This window comes from Musa acuminata, chromosome BXJ2-6 (genome assembly GCF_036884655.1).
Source record: "Musa acuminata AAA Group cultivar baxijiao chromosome BXJ2-6, Cavendish_Baxijiao_AAA, whole genome shotgun sequence".
In the NCBI taxonomy this organism is placed as follows: domain Eukaryota; kingdom Viridiplantae; phylum Streptophyta; class Magnoliopsida; order Zingiberales; family Musaceae; genus Musa; species Musa acuminata.
In genome coordinates, this window is record NC_088343.1 from 35,143,492 (window position 1) to 35,160,575 (window position 17,084).

General features: G+C 39.1%; 2 protein-coding genes across 2 annotated transcripts; one reads left to right on the forward strand and one right to left on the reverse strand.

Annotated features, from left to right (window-relative positions):
- Window positions 1-25: 25 nt before the first annotated feature.
- On the reverse strand, window positions 26-13,532 carry LOC103988863 (glutamine--tRNA ligase). Its single transcript, XM_009407532.3, has 23 exons — window positions 13,285-13,532; window positions 13,119-13,166; window positions 12,965-13,036; window positions 12,662-12,761; window positions 10,049-10,144; window positions 9,321-9,382; window positions 9,121-9,222; window positions 8,946-9,038; window positions 8,263-8,415; window positions 8,133-8,188; window positions 7,138-7,228; window positions 6,987-7,073; window positions 6,612-6,809; window positions 6,432-6,530; window positions 5,261-5,392; window positions 5,030-5,166; window positions 2,961-3,060; window positions 2,783-2,878; window positions 1,191-1,291; window positions 997-1,099; window positions 807-896; window positions 581-710; window positions 26-295 (listed from the first exon to the last, which is right to left on the reverse strand). The coding sequence occupies exons 1-23, from the start codon at window positions 13,411-13,413 to the stop codon at window positions 198-200; spliced, it is 2,373 nt and encodes a 790-aa protein (XP_009405807.2). The 5' UTR covers window positions 13,414-13,532; the 3' UTR covers window positions 26-197.
- Window positions 13,533-15,464: 1,932 nt separating this feature from the next.
- On the forward strand, window positions 15,465-16,555 carry LOC135613604 (NADPH-dependent aldehyde reductase-like protein, chloroplastic). The gene has a single exon (XM_065110633.1). The coding sequence runs from the start codon at window positions 15,677-15,679 to the stop codon at window positions 16,472-16,474; it is 798 nt and encodes a 265-aa protein (XP_064966705.1). The 5' UTR covers window positions 15,465-15,676; the 3' UTR covers window positions 16,475-16,555.
- Window positions 16,556-17,084: the final 529 nt, after the last annotated feature.

A 17,084-nucleotide genomic window follows, 5' to 3' on the forward strand; every position in this document is an offset into this window, starting at 1 on the left:
TACAATGCCTAGACAACAAAGAACATAAACAAAGCTAAAAGAAAGATTTACAATACTATCCGACAAGTATTACAATTTCAGTCTATGTTTTTCCACAAAAAAGAACAGTTAATACTAAATCGGTACTCGTCGATACTTCCTTTAGGTTCATGATTTCATGTACTTTTGTATGAAGGAGGTTCAAAGAGGGCGAGATTTTACTTGTTTCCACCCTTTGAATAGGAATCCCGAAGGGTGATTGTTCTGTTGAAGACCAATTTACCAGGAGTAGAATCTGTATCCACAGCAAAGTAACCTGAAACAGAGAAGATTATATCAAGTTGCAATATCAAATAAAAATAAAAAGTAAAAGAAGTCAGACATGAGTACCAAATTTCCCCCTTCCCAACAATTTCTTGGAATTGGGGTTTCTCGAGTGAAAGATGTAGCAGGATGTTGATTTAATAAGGCACGATCACTATTAACCCAAATGATTCAAGTATCTAACTTATTAATGAGGTACCATTTAGACACAATGCTAGGACCCAATCATGGTGCAAAGAGTTCAAATTAGCATTCGAAAGTGAGCAAGAGAGATTACCAAGCCTCTCAAACTGAAACTTGTCACCTAACACTGCATTAGCGAGAGAGGGAACTGCATATGCTTCTGGAATCACCTCCTTAGAATGCGGATTCAGATCAGACAGCCAGTCCTCCAACTCAGATGGATTCTAATGTGCAAGAGCAACTCAGAAAAAAAGGCTCGACTTTTTGCACCAAAGACTATCTTGAAACATAAGAAAGGATGAACACAGCAGAATACCAACCTCTGAAAGGAATAGTTTCTCGAACAACCTCACCTCCACCTTTACAGGATCAACACCAGGAGAAGGTTGAGCAACCCAGTGAAGAACTCCCTGCATTTGTTGTAAAAAGAAATTCAGTTGACTTAATTATCATCACGCAAGATGCAGCAGTGCTAATTACTTGGAAACCATTCAAAAAGCACAACTAAACCTTTGGCTTTATTTTCTTTGAAGGATCATATTCAGCATGGATCTCAACAATAGTGTCGTTATCCCCATAAACAACTTCTGTGCACTTTATAGGGAACGCGTATCTAAAATTAGGAAGAAAGAAAAATACCTGTTTATAGCCTTGTTACTTGAAAGTGCAAAGATTGAATTTTGCCTTTTCAAACTATCACTTGCCTGAGGAGAACAGATTTACCAGGTGCCAGCCCGTAGTAGTCTTTTGAATCCTTAAGACGAAAATCTGATCGTTCAATATAAACAACATTTGTAAAAGGAACCTGCAATGAGAATATCCACTTTGTTAATGAGTCTAAGCACATTAATTGGATTCAGACATGAAAAACAACAATGCTGTGAATATATTTGATGTGAGAAACAATGAAGCATATATGAACTTCATGACTACCATAAATTAAAATTATGAAACAATAACAAGAGAGCAGAACAATTTAACCAAAAGGCAAGTCATGTAACTGTCCTTTGGGTTAGCTGGGAACAATGTACTAAACAGAACTTGTACAGGTTTCCTGGTACTCCTGGGAGAAGTATACATTTTACCCCTCCTAAATTTTCTCCTTATTTTCATAGTGTCCAAATGGGACAAAAAGACCAGAAGAAAATTAGGCTACACAACATGCACAGATGCCCCCACTGAAGGTAATGCTGATATGGAAGACAACTCTAAAGATACAATAAAAGTTGTGGAACAAAAGGAAATTCCAAAGTGGTGGAAAAATGACCTTTCATTTTCATTGGTGAATATAAAGGATTAGAATTCCGGATTGGCCTCATGTTTTCATGCAGAGATAAAACAGAATTTAATTATTGCATGATTTTAGGACGAATTTTCTGACAGTAAGTAACAAACTGTCTCGACATTGGCAAAATTGGCCATACAAGCTCACTTCAAGATAGTATAAAGAAAATTCAGTTTTAAGTTAGCTACAGGAACAATCAAAATGATGAAATAATATTAGGTACACTCCCTATTATTATAAAGAATGAACCAGAAATGTCAACAAAGGCATCTGTGGAATTCCGAAAGATTACAACTGTGAAAGAGCTCATTGATCAACTTAAATATTAGAGAACTCAAAGTAGGTTTACTTCTGTCTATTAAATTCCATACAGGATTGTTGTGATACTTGTCACATTTTTGCATAGATCAAAATATACCGTACCAAAAAATATTGACATATATGGTGCCACAACTAATGCTGGAGGTGCCGACATATGGCTAGTCTAATTTTTAACCTGCGATGACCATCATAAGGGGCATCTAACAAACACAGCACAAAATCATGCCATCCAATAGGTTGGCCTTGCTATATGTCAGCACCTCAGGTTGACATCACATTGGCATGGTATGTTTCTTACTTCAAACAGATAAGTGGACGTCATTCCAAGCTGCCAAACTCCTAGATTATAACTAGATCATGATTTCATAATTATATTTTACAAGTTAGTACCAAATTTGTGAATGAAGAATCAAGTATTATTATAAAAAAGGATACATAGAACCTAAAGCTGTTTGATAAATGAGTACTTAAACTTTTACAAGTTTCATGTTCAGGTAGCATATCTAGAAAAAAAAGGTGCAAGAAATGTAAAGCTTTTTTTTCAATGTATCAAAAGCAAAGAAATCATTAGACAGATGGTTTATAGACATAATCATATCATCTGAAATTTTAAAAGAAATCATGGAAATTATCTATGGTTATTTGTGCTTTCACATTGACTAATGTCGAGAAATTTAGACTAATAAGCACCTTGTAGTAAGAAGAAGAATCATCTGATGGAGCATCAGGCCACATCTTTGCATCAAGATCTATAACTGATCCAGAATCAAGATTCGTGATAACCACCTGGAGTAACAGATCCCACAAAGCTAAGAATAAGTATATATTAAATAATAAAGGAAAGATTCTACCAATATAACTAACATACCTTAAGAGGATCCAGAACAACCAAAGTTCGAGATGCAGTTTTGTTGAGTTCTTCTCTAATGTGATATTCAAGACGATCAACACGTATCATACTATTATCACTGTACAATAAGGTTTAATGAGTGACCAGATATGAAAAAGAAAACATTTACTTGTGAAACACAATCTTCTAAATCATTCCCTGCACTGCTACAGTAATGCATGCCATCATCAATATGCAATCACGGAAGCCAAAAGAAAAACATGGTAGTGACTGAATGAAGTAAAAAGCAGGCTTTCAACGGTCAAAGGCAATATGTTCTGCATTTGAAGGGTAAATGCCAATACTCAGAGACTTCACAGGATCATTGCATAGAACCTCACAAAGATTGTGGGAAGCTTATTTGAGCTCACTAACATCGGACTTTAATTAATTTCTTCTTTTAAATGTCTAACATTTGAGGTTCGCATTTAATAAAACTTCATGAGTAAGTGATTTGTTTTCTAATAATACACCAGATAATAATGACAAATTGACAAACAGAGGAAATGCAGTCCAGTGAAGCTTATTTGGGAATACTTGAGACTTCACAGGATCATTGCATAGAACCTCACAAAGATTGTGGGAAGCTTATTTGGGCACACTAATGTCGGACTTTAATTAATTTCTTCTTTTAAATGTCTAACATTTGAGGTTTGCATTTAATAAAACTTCATGAGTCAGTGATTTGTTTTCTAATAATATACCAGATAATAATGACAAATTGACAGAGGAAATGCAGTCCAGTGAAGCTTATTTGGGAATACTCGAGACTTCACAGGATCATTGCATAGAACATCACAAAGATTGTGGGAAGCTTATTTGGGCTCACTAATGTCGGACTTTAATTAATTTATTCTTTCAAATGTCTAACATTTGAGGTTTGCATTTAATAAAACTTCATGAGTCAGTGATTGTTTTCTAATAATATACCAGATAAGTATGGAATGCAGTCCAGAGAGGAGAGAAGCCACCAAAATGAGGTATAGGGGTCATGCGCTAAGGAAAGGAATTAGGATCTGAGAATTGAGAATTAAAAAGACCAGAGAGCAACGCACTCAGGCTCTATCTTTTGTCAATTCAGTTCCATTTTGGAAATTTCCAAAGTTTGTTTTTTTCATATCTTGTCAACTGCTTCCATATGAAGCATGCTTAAGTTCCATTTCATGTGCTAGTCAGTTAACCATCTTCTTTAAGCTAGCATATTGAAGCATGCTTAAGTTTTGCAGAATTGACAGCACAGAGAATGATTTTGACATGCAAAATCCTTGAAAGTTAATAGAAGGGTTAACCCATTGCTGCAAGCAATCTCAGCAAGTTTATATCTAATTTATGGATTTTGACCATCTGTTTAGGAATATTTGGGCATCAAATCCTGAATTTTAGCCGATCTTTATCAAGCTAAATCCAGTATAACATATCATGTAAGAAAAAATCACATTGCATGTGCAAACCTTCTAGTTAAGCTGGCATAGATGACTAGACAAGAATTGTAAATGGAATATAGATTAACTACATGTCAACAAAAAAAGATTGGAAACATAACAATTACCTAAGAAATTAAACATATACATACACCAATATAGCTACATATGTTTGCTAGTGCATGTATATGTTATGCATAATGTATCACAGCATGACAAGTTCATAATGAAAATATAAAGGAAGTTGAAGATTGCTCCACCTAAATAAATGACTGTAGCCCTAAATTATTTATCCTTGATGTGCATTAAGTTCAAACTTAAGTTTGGAATTTCTCTATCACAGATGGCTCATAAAGATTGAAAAAAAAATGGCAAGTCAAATTACAAGGCTAAATGTCACATCAAACTACAACATGATACAGTGTAAGATGATAAAGTCCAGTAAAATCAATTTTTTGGCAGAGTGAAAATGATGTGTTAATTAGCTCACGTGTAGAAAACCAAATAAGCACATTAACACAATATTTGTGTCTGCATAACTAAGGAATTATACAATTTTCAAGATTGCAGATAAACAAAGATATCAATAACAACTCATTCTAAGATTGTAAAGAATCAAGTTGCCACCTTCTCGTAATTCCAATTCCTCGGATGAATGAATTAATTGCTGTTGAAGAGACTCCTCGACGTCGTAACCCAGCTAGTGTCATTAGACGGGGATCATCCCACCCATCTACCCACTTCTCTGTCACCAGACGGTTTAGCTGCAAATAGAAGAAAACAAAAATAGGGAAAAATATAAATGGATCATGAAATAAGTCAAATGTGTTAATTATATTGGACAGCAAAATAACAGACCTTTCGCTTAGACATCACAGCATTAGAAATATTTAATCGTGAATACTCCCAGACATATGGCTGGTAAAGGTTAAGGGCCAGGAGTAACCAGTAGTATGAAGGACGGCGGATCTCAAACTCAAGAGTACATAGCTACAAAAAGAAAGTAAGAACAAGTTAACATCAACAACACCTGAAATGTCACTACAACTTAAGCAAATGATTAAAGATGGCATTACAAAAAAAATCTTCATTCATCTATAATGAACTCTTAAACTAAAGACAAGGTCAAAGGAGTAGTTAGATACACCACTTCTGAAAGGCAGCAGATACATCTCAAGCTGCTTTACGGAGAAGGATCCAAATCCTAGGAAACTTCAAAGACTTCCTTAAAGTTACTTGAAGCTATCATTTAAATCAGTACTGATATTTTATAGAGCTTTATAGCTAAAAATTTTGTTCTCCAGAGAATAATGTTTCACAGCACGAGGGATTGCGAAACCTTTCTGGCATGGTATAGTTCCAGCTGAAGCTGACTGGGATTTTTTTCTTCCAAGGTGATTGTTCTAATTTTAGAGAACTTCTGACATTTTAATTTCAGCAAATCTTATCCAATTGGTTTTTTCCCAAAGCATTTCCTTATTTGCAGTCTTAATAAGGTTAGGAAAGGAGTTCAGTCAAGTCTATACAAAGGGCTGTTGAAGCTACTGAATATCAAAAGAATATTGTTTATTGCTTTGAATAAGTGGAAAAAGAAATAAGATTTAAAGTTTTGCTACCTACTCCAATCAATATCCTAAATTCTAGTCATTCTCTCTTTTTTTTAATTCTTCACGTAGAGTTGCTGCTTGTGGAGGGAGGCAGCATATGTGTCAGCTTCATCTCCAGATCTAAACCAAATCTGACAGATAAAATCATCATATATAGTTGTGACCTCCAATTGTGTGGCATTGTGTCAGTGTGGCATTAAAAGACATGAATTAAATCAACATGGAAGGCACCTGGTTAGCAATGCACTGAAAGAGTTCACTGAACAAACTTTATAGACACAAGAAGGTAAAAGGAAATGCTTAATTAACTATCGATTTACTGATGTACATGGACTTAAAATGATGTGCCATTTCCATCAAATAATTGCAGATATAATAAAACTTGTTGCAGAAGATTCACACATATGAAAAACGGCACTTACAGAATGTGTCACATTCTCAAGAGAATCCACAATGCAGTGAGAAAAGTCATAACTAGGATATATACACCACTTGTCACCCGCATGAGGATGGGGAGTAAACTGTACAAATGTGCCAGGAAACAAATTAGATACCTAAAATTGCTAGAAATAACCGTAAGTGTTTTAGAGGCAACAGCTCACCTTGATACGATATGCTATCAAATCATACATATTTTTATTATCGCTCTGCATATCTTGCTTCAGTCTAAGCGTTGCCTTGCCCTCATCGATCAAACCTCTTCTCATGTCTTCAAACAACTTTAATGATTCTGCAATAGGTCTATCCCTCCACGGGCTGTTCATTTTCTTTTCTCTGTACTCCTTAACTTCTTCAGGACTCTAGGGCGGAAAAAAAGGAAATACCACTTAGCATTTGTTGTATTAATCAATCTCAATCCTTTTTCTCAACATCTTCACAAGCATATCAGGATTGTTCCTCAGTCACACTATCAATATATTTTGTAGATATACTAACAATCTGTTCTACATAAATCCACTAACAACTATACAACAAACCTGATGATCAACATAAGCTAGGCCTCTGCGTATTAGCTCGACTGCCAGATCATAGAGTTCTTGAAAATAGTTGCTGGTATAAGTAACCTGATAAAAGATCCTGTCAAATTATATTCACCGTGACAAGGTATAGAAACCAAGTAACACTGACCTTGAAAGGCTGCCAACCCATCCACTGAACAATTTCTTGGATATGCTCAATGTATTCTTTTTTTTCAGCCTCAGGATTGGTATCATCAAATCTAGAAGGAAGAAAGAGAAGTACCAATTACACCCATGATTCAGAGATCTGATGTTTAGTAAATGTACATATTATTGTCCAACATCACATGGTAGAATTAAAACATTATAAATCCTGATTTGTCATGTTAAACTAACTCGTTTGAGACATTTGATTATGCAAAATGAAGTTGGAATGTTTCCCTTACAAACTGATCAGTTGTTAGATATAAAAGGAAAATAACTACAGGCAACTATTTGGACATTTTAAACAACTAAAAGTTGATAAGAAACAGTGCTGACATCATCTAAATGCAGAAGCGGGAAAAACATCATTTGTGTTACTCATGTCCGGTGACTGATATACTCCAAAACATATTTAAGTTAATTATGAAGGTTCAATATAATGATACCCATGAACTGGCTAAACACAATGCTGCATTTCCTTGGTCAAATGAAGACATGATTACTAACACCTTTCTGATTACATCATTTCACAATGAGGTGAAAAATGTTAGATCTACGGACTCGCCTCAGACTTAGCAGACTAGCTAAGATTCCAAGTCATTTTTCTTCAATCAATGACATCTAGTATGTCAAGGATGATAAGTGTCTGATGGCATGGATGTAAATACAATGACAGAATAAATCAACCTATAAATAAAAATGGCCATGAAAATGATTCTCAAGTAGTTGCACATGGTATACAAGATAGCAACAAAAAGTTAGCAACACAACAAACTTCCATAATGCAGTTAAATTGCCATAAGCAAGCAAAAATTTGTCTAGTAATTTAATACTAAGAACTACTTTAAGTAGGACAGCATGGAAATAGCCCAATAATGGAGCCGAATATAGTGATAAAATTTAGTAGTGGAAAGAAACCTCATATTGAACACTAACTAAAAAATGGAAAAAAATTCTCACCTCAAGTAACATGATCCACCCCTCTCTTTTGCCAAACCAAAATCAATAAACATTGCCTGAAGATGTTAAAAAACATGTAAACTTATTTTCTAAAAAACTATAAAATGCCCATGCAAACATAATAATCTACCTTAGCATGGCCAATGTGTAGATATCCATTAGGTTCAGGAGGGAAGCGAGTGAAAACCTTCCCTCCGGTAACTTTAAGATGTCTCTCCAGGATCTCCTTTGTATTGTGAGCTCTCCAGATGTCTCCATTACTAAAAAATATCTCTGTATGAACCTGAGATATCAAAGGAACCATTAGTCATAGAAACCACAAAGCATAGAATAGTCAAGGAATGAGATGATGCAATTAAGGTTGACTACCAAGATGTGAAAATAACTAACAGCAATCACAAAGCATGGAATAGTCAATTTCTTTCCTAAGTACTGCACTTCAAAGTTCAAACCATTACAAATGATATACACCTGAATAGGATATCTATCGAGAAAATATGCACCAACATATTACCCCATATATGATAATCCAACCAAGCTCACAATTCTAATTAACACACTTAAAAGGAAATAGGCAGCATATAAACAAGCCTGTTCATGACTCTCTTATCATATATGGAAAGAAATAATAAAAGAAGATGGAAGATGTAACATTGCGAAAGTCACAATACTTGAAACTCAATCCTCACAATCATGTTTGCTAAACAAAGTTGAGAGCCAAGCTAGTGAAATAGAATTAGAGACCAATCCAAAATATTCAAAATAAACAAGAAACCTAGGCTCACAAGTAAGCCATGTAACTAACGAAGATACCTTGTAGTTTTCTGCTGGTTCTGGGAATATCAAGTAAGGATTCACTTCCTCCTCCAGAGTTGGGGTGGATGCAATTGCATCACTCTTTTGTTTCTTAAAAATGAGCACACAACAATGACCACAAATCAGAGACAAAAACTGCATCTTGTTAAATGGCTTTTACATACATCCTTACCTCAACTTTAGCAGGTTTTTCCTTCTTCTTTTTCAAAGGCTTTTTATCATCATCTGCTGTCCTCTCTCCAAGAATCCCATGAAGCTTCTCATCAATCACTTCCTATCAAAGGACCAAAAAAAATTAAGAAAAAAACCAGAAGGTTACTATTATCAACAGAAAGTTTGATAATTATTAGAGCATTGCATTGATTAAAATACCTTAACAATTTTTGCATCAGCCCATGGGTGATGTTTCCTGACTTGCCCACACAGATTACCAACTGGATCAAACAAACAATCATCAAATACTGGGAATGAAAATGGAAAGAATATGTAGTGACTAATTAAGGGGAAAACTAACATGAGTTGAACAAACATTCATCAAATTGTCACACCAAAGAGACATAATGACATAACACTTTAGGTTCCTTGTAGATGTACCAAATGTGGGTCTATCGACATCTTACAGGGATAAATTAGCAATGCAGAACTAAGAAAACACAGGAATTGAATAATCTTACATCACCACCAAGGGATGACCATTCAAAAATCACAATACTCATAAATCCTGGCAATTTGCCATTTTATTTTTACTTTTTAACATTTATAATAAATTATCATTGATTTGGAAAAGCCAGTCCTGCCAATACTGATCATATTGCCACTAGTCGATTGCAATCCTGATTTTAATTTTACAATGGCACCCAGTTGATTTCAACTTATTTCTAGTCAATTTAATCATTATTTCATGAAATTGAGATTTCTCAAATCAGAAGGATCCCAGTATAGATCAACTGATCCAGATCAGGTTGGTCAATTTTGAAAACAATGGCTGGCATACATTAGCATGAACAAACATGATTATATTAGGATAGGATCACAAAGAGAACAAGAATCATAAAATAGCAATCATCAAGATGCAATAGCTTAGAGAGAAAAGGGCAAACCATTGATATGATAACGTTGTTCCAATATGGCAACCATATTTTCTTCCAGAACAGCAGTAACTGTTGATTGAATTTCTTCAGTAGAAACATCAACTCCTGCAATAATTCACAAACAAAAAGCTTCAGACAATTTTTAAAAAATATAAACATAAAATGTCATACCAGAAGTTATAAACCACAGATTACATCAAGAAAAAAGTTATTCTCTGAGGAAACAGTACCAACAATTTACAGTTCACAGCCAAATATGATCTCACTAAGCATGATTTTGCAAATACCATAAGATGCCTCAATTGATCAGCTACAAAGAATATACTCTGAGATGTTCCAGTTAAGGTCAGCTACAAAAATATGTTAATGATGCATGTGCCTTAATTGCATTAAGAAAAACTGAAACATCTGAAAGACAAACAACTATTCCAACTTTTCCACCTGGACCCAATTTTCAGCTATCAAGACAAATTACGGAATATTCGACTTAACTCCATGCAAGTGTTCCATTAATTCCTCTTAATCAGAGAGCAAGCACAAGCTATTGAACATACAAAATTCTTTTGCCTATTGTGGAACAATGTACTATGATTGCCCTGTCTCAGCATGTTCTGCATCAACAATCAAGATACTATAATCTCTAAAGTTGACACTGACATGACAACAGTTAAATCTTGAAATATGATGAGTCCACGAGCATCGAGCATTCTGTAAAAAAAAAAGTTCGAAGTTGATGGAACTTTTAGCATTGCATTAGTAATGTCATGCCTTTTTCCTGCATTGGAGAGATAAGTACAAATATTAAAAAAATCACACAAGATTATTATGTTTTATTGAGTTGGAGTCTTTGAAAGCATTTAAGTAACCTTTGACAGAATCATAGAGTGAGTAGAGAAATTATGAATAACTTTATGGGGTTGAGGATCTTGGTAATGCAAACAACAGAAAATGACTTCACAATGTATCTTCAAATGTTAACCCACACTACTTCCTTCTGAATACCTTTACCTTAACAACATAACATGATCAGTAAAGCTATAACTACATCAGGATCTGTACCAAGTATCAAACTAATAATTCCTAGAGCTAACATTAAATTTTGGACTGATGCAGAAGCTGCTGACTACTGGAATTTCAGCTAGCGTGCAGGAAGCCTAACTTTTAAGCTACAGTATAAAGCACATGAAGCTCAAAGAAAAGTTGTATAAAGGTGTAGGAACCCTTTGTTTGATGTTCGATTCAGTGATTTAAAAAGCAAGAGGTGCCAAGGTCCAAAAACGCTCGAGGCGTTAGGCGCTCGCCCGAATGAAGCAAGGAACTAAAATATAAAAATATATAATATAATTAATAAATATATTTATTTAAATAAAAAAATATACTATTAAATAAATAAAAATTAATAGCATTAAAATCAAAATAATATATTATTAATCTAATAAATAAAAATACTATTATTAGTATACAATTAGCAGTATACTATTAAAGGTTCACAATTTTGTACTGTACCGGAGTTTCGACGTTAGCTCAGTACGATACGATACTATATACCGTACTGTATACGGTACGATATATATATATATATATATATATATCGTTCCGTCCGATAATAGGTGGTTCGTGTACTAGTCAGCTGACGGATCGGTACGTACCGCCAGTACCGGACGATATTATTCGAAATTGTATACCTTGATACTGTTAACAGTATAATGAGAAGAGTGTGAGAAGACTGAGGCTACTGAGGCAACGGCAGTGTTAGCCAATCACATGACAACGGTTGTTGACCGAGGCTGAGAAGAGTGTGAGGCGACAATCGTAGCTGGAGCGGCGAGCGACAACGGCAAGCGACAGCGAGAGCGGCGATAGCAGCGGCAAGTGACCACAGTAGCGACGAGCAGCGATTGTGGCAGCAGCGAGTAGCGACAGTAGCGGCGAGCAGCGACAGTGGCAACGGCAACAAAGAACAGCGATAGCGGAGAAGAAATCTCGACGGCAAAATCGCGAGTGTTAGGGTTAGGAAAGTCGGGGAAATCGCGAAAGGGAGCCTGATATCAGTGATTTAGTTGGTTCGATTGAACCAACTAAAGCATCGAAGACCAACCAGACCTAAAAATCTGGTTTGATCGCCTAGTTTCACCCAGGCGCTCGCCCGAAGCACTCAGTGCCTGGGCTCGAGCGCGCAGGCAGCTCCTCTTTGAAGCGCGCCTCTTGGAAATAAAGCGAGGCGCTCGGGCCTCACCTCATCTCACCCGAGGGCCTAGGCGAGCGCCCGAGCGCCTATTGTAATCATTGGTTCAATTTAGGACTCTGATTGTCAGATTTGATACCCATTCTACTTTTCAGGTTAGTTAGTCAAAGCACTTGATTCAGCAAGCAAGACGTCATGGATGTCCATTATTTGGAACTTAGGAATTGAAAGAGACAAACAGAACAGCAGAAATAACTCATTCCCCTTCCAGTTACTTTTATTGCCACGAACAGACTTGTGGTTTAGGATCTTCTCATATTCCATGAATATTTTCGTGGCTCAACCTGGCTCTAGTAGATTCCCAAGTCAACAAAAAAAGCAATGCCCTCAATAAACATCCATGATTAACATCGTCAGAAAAGTCATAAGAATTATACCTATACCACAAGCTTCTTCAAATTCATTCAACTTGAATGTTTCAGGACCAACAGTCCCAAGAAATGCCAAAGCTGCATCAAGTTGTGCAGGATTTTTTATCTGCAAAATAAGTGGCCGATACTCATACTGACTTGCAAAGGCCCTAGTGACTCTGAAATAATTAAAAATAATAAAAACATATACTAAGATATCAAACCCGCAAATTTTACATTCTGCGGTCACCAAAAATTTGAAGAATTTTTTTTTTTTTCCCAATTCGTATCAGAAAACTAATTACAAGTGACAGAGCTAAAAGTCATAACCTTCGACGAGACGATGTACTGGATTAAAGTAGGCCGGTGAACAAGTGCATTCGCTGGGTACTTGGTCGCGACCTATCTCATAAAAGAAAGGAACCAAATAACCAAAGTGTTTTAGCAGCTCACAATCTCACCAGCATTGACAAAAAAATGGTACCATGTAAAGAAGATTGCCTATCGTTTTGCTGCATTCATTAACACCCGCCTGCGAAAAGGGGAAAAAGAAAAGAAAAGGTCGGACTCACAGACCTTCCGATAGATGAATTAATCGTGATTCAAGGGCTTTTACGTGCGAGATGCGATTGGGATCGGGAAGAGATTACCTCCTCGATGACGGCCGTGAGGTTGGAGGTGACCTTCTGGTTGACGAGGGCGTTCTCCGCCGTCCGCTTGTCCAATCCGATGGACAGGAACAGATCCAAGGGCTTCGCATCGCCGTCCTCCACCACCATCCTCGCCCGCGCGCTCCGCTGCTGCTTCTATCCGATGCCCAAAGGAGGGAGAAGAGGGCGAGAGCGCGAGGTTCGCCACCCCGGCCGAGGTTTTAGGCACAATAAAGATCGCTCCTTTCTTGACTCGAACCAAAACCAGGGATATTTATGGAACCCTAAAACAGATGTGGGTACGGCTCAGCTGTCTGGTATCCGGGAGGGTCCATCTCTTTCTTCGCTCACATCGTGTCTGCAGTTGGAGGACCCACTCTTCCACCAATCAAGGTGCAAGCGAAATGAGGAGGCTGGCCCCGGGCAAACAAACTTACGCTCCCCGAGTCTACCCATCTCGGACCTCTGGGTAACCTTCACATGGGACCCGCTTGTGGGGCCACGGACGTTAAAAAGGAGCAGTGACATTTTGCTGGGGCGCGGACGGCGTCTGACAGCCGAGCCAGCCGCGTGCGCGAGATCTTTCTGACGCTTGGAGACCACGTGACCTACGCGAGCCGTTCGATTACTTGTTTTTTGTTCCGACGGCTGAGATTTCTCCACAGTCAACGTAACGTTCCCACTGCGACGGTTTCCGTGACGTCGTTGACGGATATGTGACGTCATCGTGCACGTCTGATGGACGAGTCACCGAACTCCAGCTTGCGGCGCTCACCAAACATACCCAAATTCCGCCTCTCATAGGTCCACATGTGTGGCCCACCGATGACATAGGGAAACAACTGCGCTTTACGTGGAGTTGAGTTGTTTTCGATGGGAGGAAGAGCCAGAATTGAATTGGATATTCCGGCGCTGGGTCAAACAACGAGAAGACGTGGAAGACCGAATCAGGGACTTGGGGAGCACGCAATCTGAAATGGATTCGATGTTTTTGACTTTTGGAAACCCCAAGGGCGGGAACAAGAGGTAACGCCGGACCCAGTGATTTGGCCGAGGAAGGAAAACAATTTCCTGTCTGAAATGCTTGATTGCCCGATTTAAGTCACGACGGTCGGACTTGCTCCATCGTCTCTCTCTCTCTCGTCATCTGATCGGACCAGAGGAGTGGGATGACAGATCATTATTATGACATTCTAGATTTGAATCATATCTTCATCACTTTAGTCAGCTACCTTAAATGGATTCAGTAAGATGTGGTGCAGCCACCTGCATCATTTCCCTTCTTATTAACAGCCAATGTTATGTTCATTCGATCCAATGCTACCACTAATATTCATGCCAGTCTGATGCTTGGCATCCCCCTCAACAAAGAAATCAATATAGTGTCGATGCCCAATTTGCTCTCCAACTTAGGTTGCAAAACTAGGTAGGGCTGCTATATTCAGACCTTCTGCTTGTTGTCTCATTTAAACTCCACAGAGCGGCTTAGGGTGAGCTGATCAGATTAAACCTTCTCTTCTTCTTCTTCTTCTTCTTCATGAGAAATTATGTCAGGAGATTAAAAATAGTTTCAGTAACAATATCAAAGTATTTGAGAGATGGAATGAAAGTTCAAAAAAAAAACTAAGTTAACACAGATAACAGTAGGATTAAAACTAAATTTGATATGGTCAAATTTGTATGTCAATTCAATATGGTGAAATTAATTTGACCAGCCTCATTTTTCTGAATTGCTACGTAGAGAAATATGATATATAGTATCTATCACTTTGACAATCATGAAATAATAAAATATTTTTCTTTAAATATTATGCTAATTTAATATGTGCCATTTTCGTCGTAAGAAGAGTGCCAAAACAATTTCATTTACATCATTTACATTAGATGATGCAGCGGAACACTCTGGAAACCACAACGACCAGCGGCAGAGAAAAAGTTAACTCACGTTCAGTTATCTCCAGTGGCATTTGCTATCCCTGTCGTCTTGCAGTACGATTCATCGGTGGAACAAACTAAGCGACGGAAAAAGAAAGAAGCAATGTTTGATATGACCTGTCTGTTCTTCCCGTCCGGGCTTCCTGGCACTCACTCTGCTACAGACATATACACAGCCTGTATTCTGCATGCAGTGTTGTGTTGACAAGGACCCCGGGGGTGACCATGTCGTGTGCGCATGGCGCGGTTTAGCATCGGATGCCGTGGCTACTGTTCCGAGAGCTCGACGGTGATGCAGGCGCCACCGTCCTTGTTCACGAGATGGATGCAGCAGTTGTCGGCAGCGTGCTCCACGGAGAACTCGTCATGGTAGACTCGCCTTATATGCTGCTGCTGCCAGTTGCTTTTGATCTCATCAACATAGACCAAGGCGGGAGCTCTGTAAGGGGAAGCTGAGATGGCAGCTGCAGGCACCGTTGCGCCGGAGAACCGCCTGCAGCCGCTGAAAGGCCGCGTGGCCATCGTGACAGGCGGCGCAGGTGGAATCGGCTCGGCTGTCTGCGCCCACCTTGCCTCCCTCGGCGCAAGCGTCGTCATCGGATACGTCGGTGACCCGAGCCCGGCGGAGAAGTTGGCGGAGACGATCAACACGACCTACGGGGCGCCGCGGGCCATCGCGGTCTCCGCCGACGTGTCCAGCTCCGCCCAAGTCAAGTCCCTGTTCGACGCAGCTGAAGCTACCTTCGGCCCCAACCTCCACATCCTCGTCACCGCGGCCGCCGTCATCGACGCCGAGTACCCGCCGATAGCCGACACCAGCGAGGAAAGCTTCGACTGGATGTTCGGCGTGAACGCCAAGGGCACGTTCCTGTGCTGCCGGGAGGCGGCGAATCGCCTGGTCCGGGACGGGGGCGGGCGGATCATCACCTTCTCGTCGTCGGGAGTGGGGTCGCTGCGGCTGGGCTACGGGGCGTACGCGGCGACCAAGGCGGCGATCGAGGTGATGACGAGGGTGCTGGCGAAGGAGCTGAGGGGGACGCGCATCACGGCTAACGGGGTGGCCCCGGGTTCGACGGCGACGCCCATGTTCTACGCGGGGAAGTCGGAGGAGGACGTGAAGGCGTACGTGGCGGAGATACCGCTGGGCCGGCTGGAGCAGCCGGAGGACGTGGCGCCGCTGGTGGGCTTCTTGGCCAGCGATGACGGAGAGTGGGTGAATGGGCAGATCATTCGTATCAATGGTGGCAATATCTGAGATCGCTGCAGATGAGCTGAATGCTCGATAATGATCCACGGAGTGTTTACGTTTGATGAAATAAGAATGATGTGTTAAGCTTGTCTTACGTGTTAAGATCATTCCAAGGAGGCAAGAAAGAATAATGCAACATGGGAAACTGTTAATGACATGTTCTTATTCATATCTTGAAATCTTAAAACAAGCAGTTTTCTCATACGACTCTTCGACAGGATGTACAGTCTCGAAGAACAACTCACAGTACAGGTATTAACTTGCCTGCCTCGCTCGAGTCGCCCCAAGGATGTCTTCCATTTGCACAGATCTGACTCCAGGATATTAGCACCAGTCTGATGGAAATCTGCTCAACAAGCACACATTTTTTACATCAATATAAGCTGACTAGATAGTAAATAAAGCGTGAAGCCAACAACTTAAATCCCAGTTCGATATTGGTTTCAGTAGCGATGTACCAACAATAAACAAATCTGAACCACCTCTCACAGGAAAAGCCAGCTTGTTGATATTATCATTGCTGGCTTTTCCTGAACTCAGTTAACACTGGATATATGTTCTCAATTGCTGGATGTCTCATCTCTCACCTGATAAAGAATTCCAGGTACATGAATCA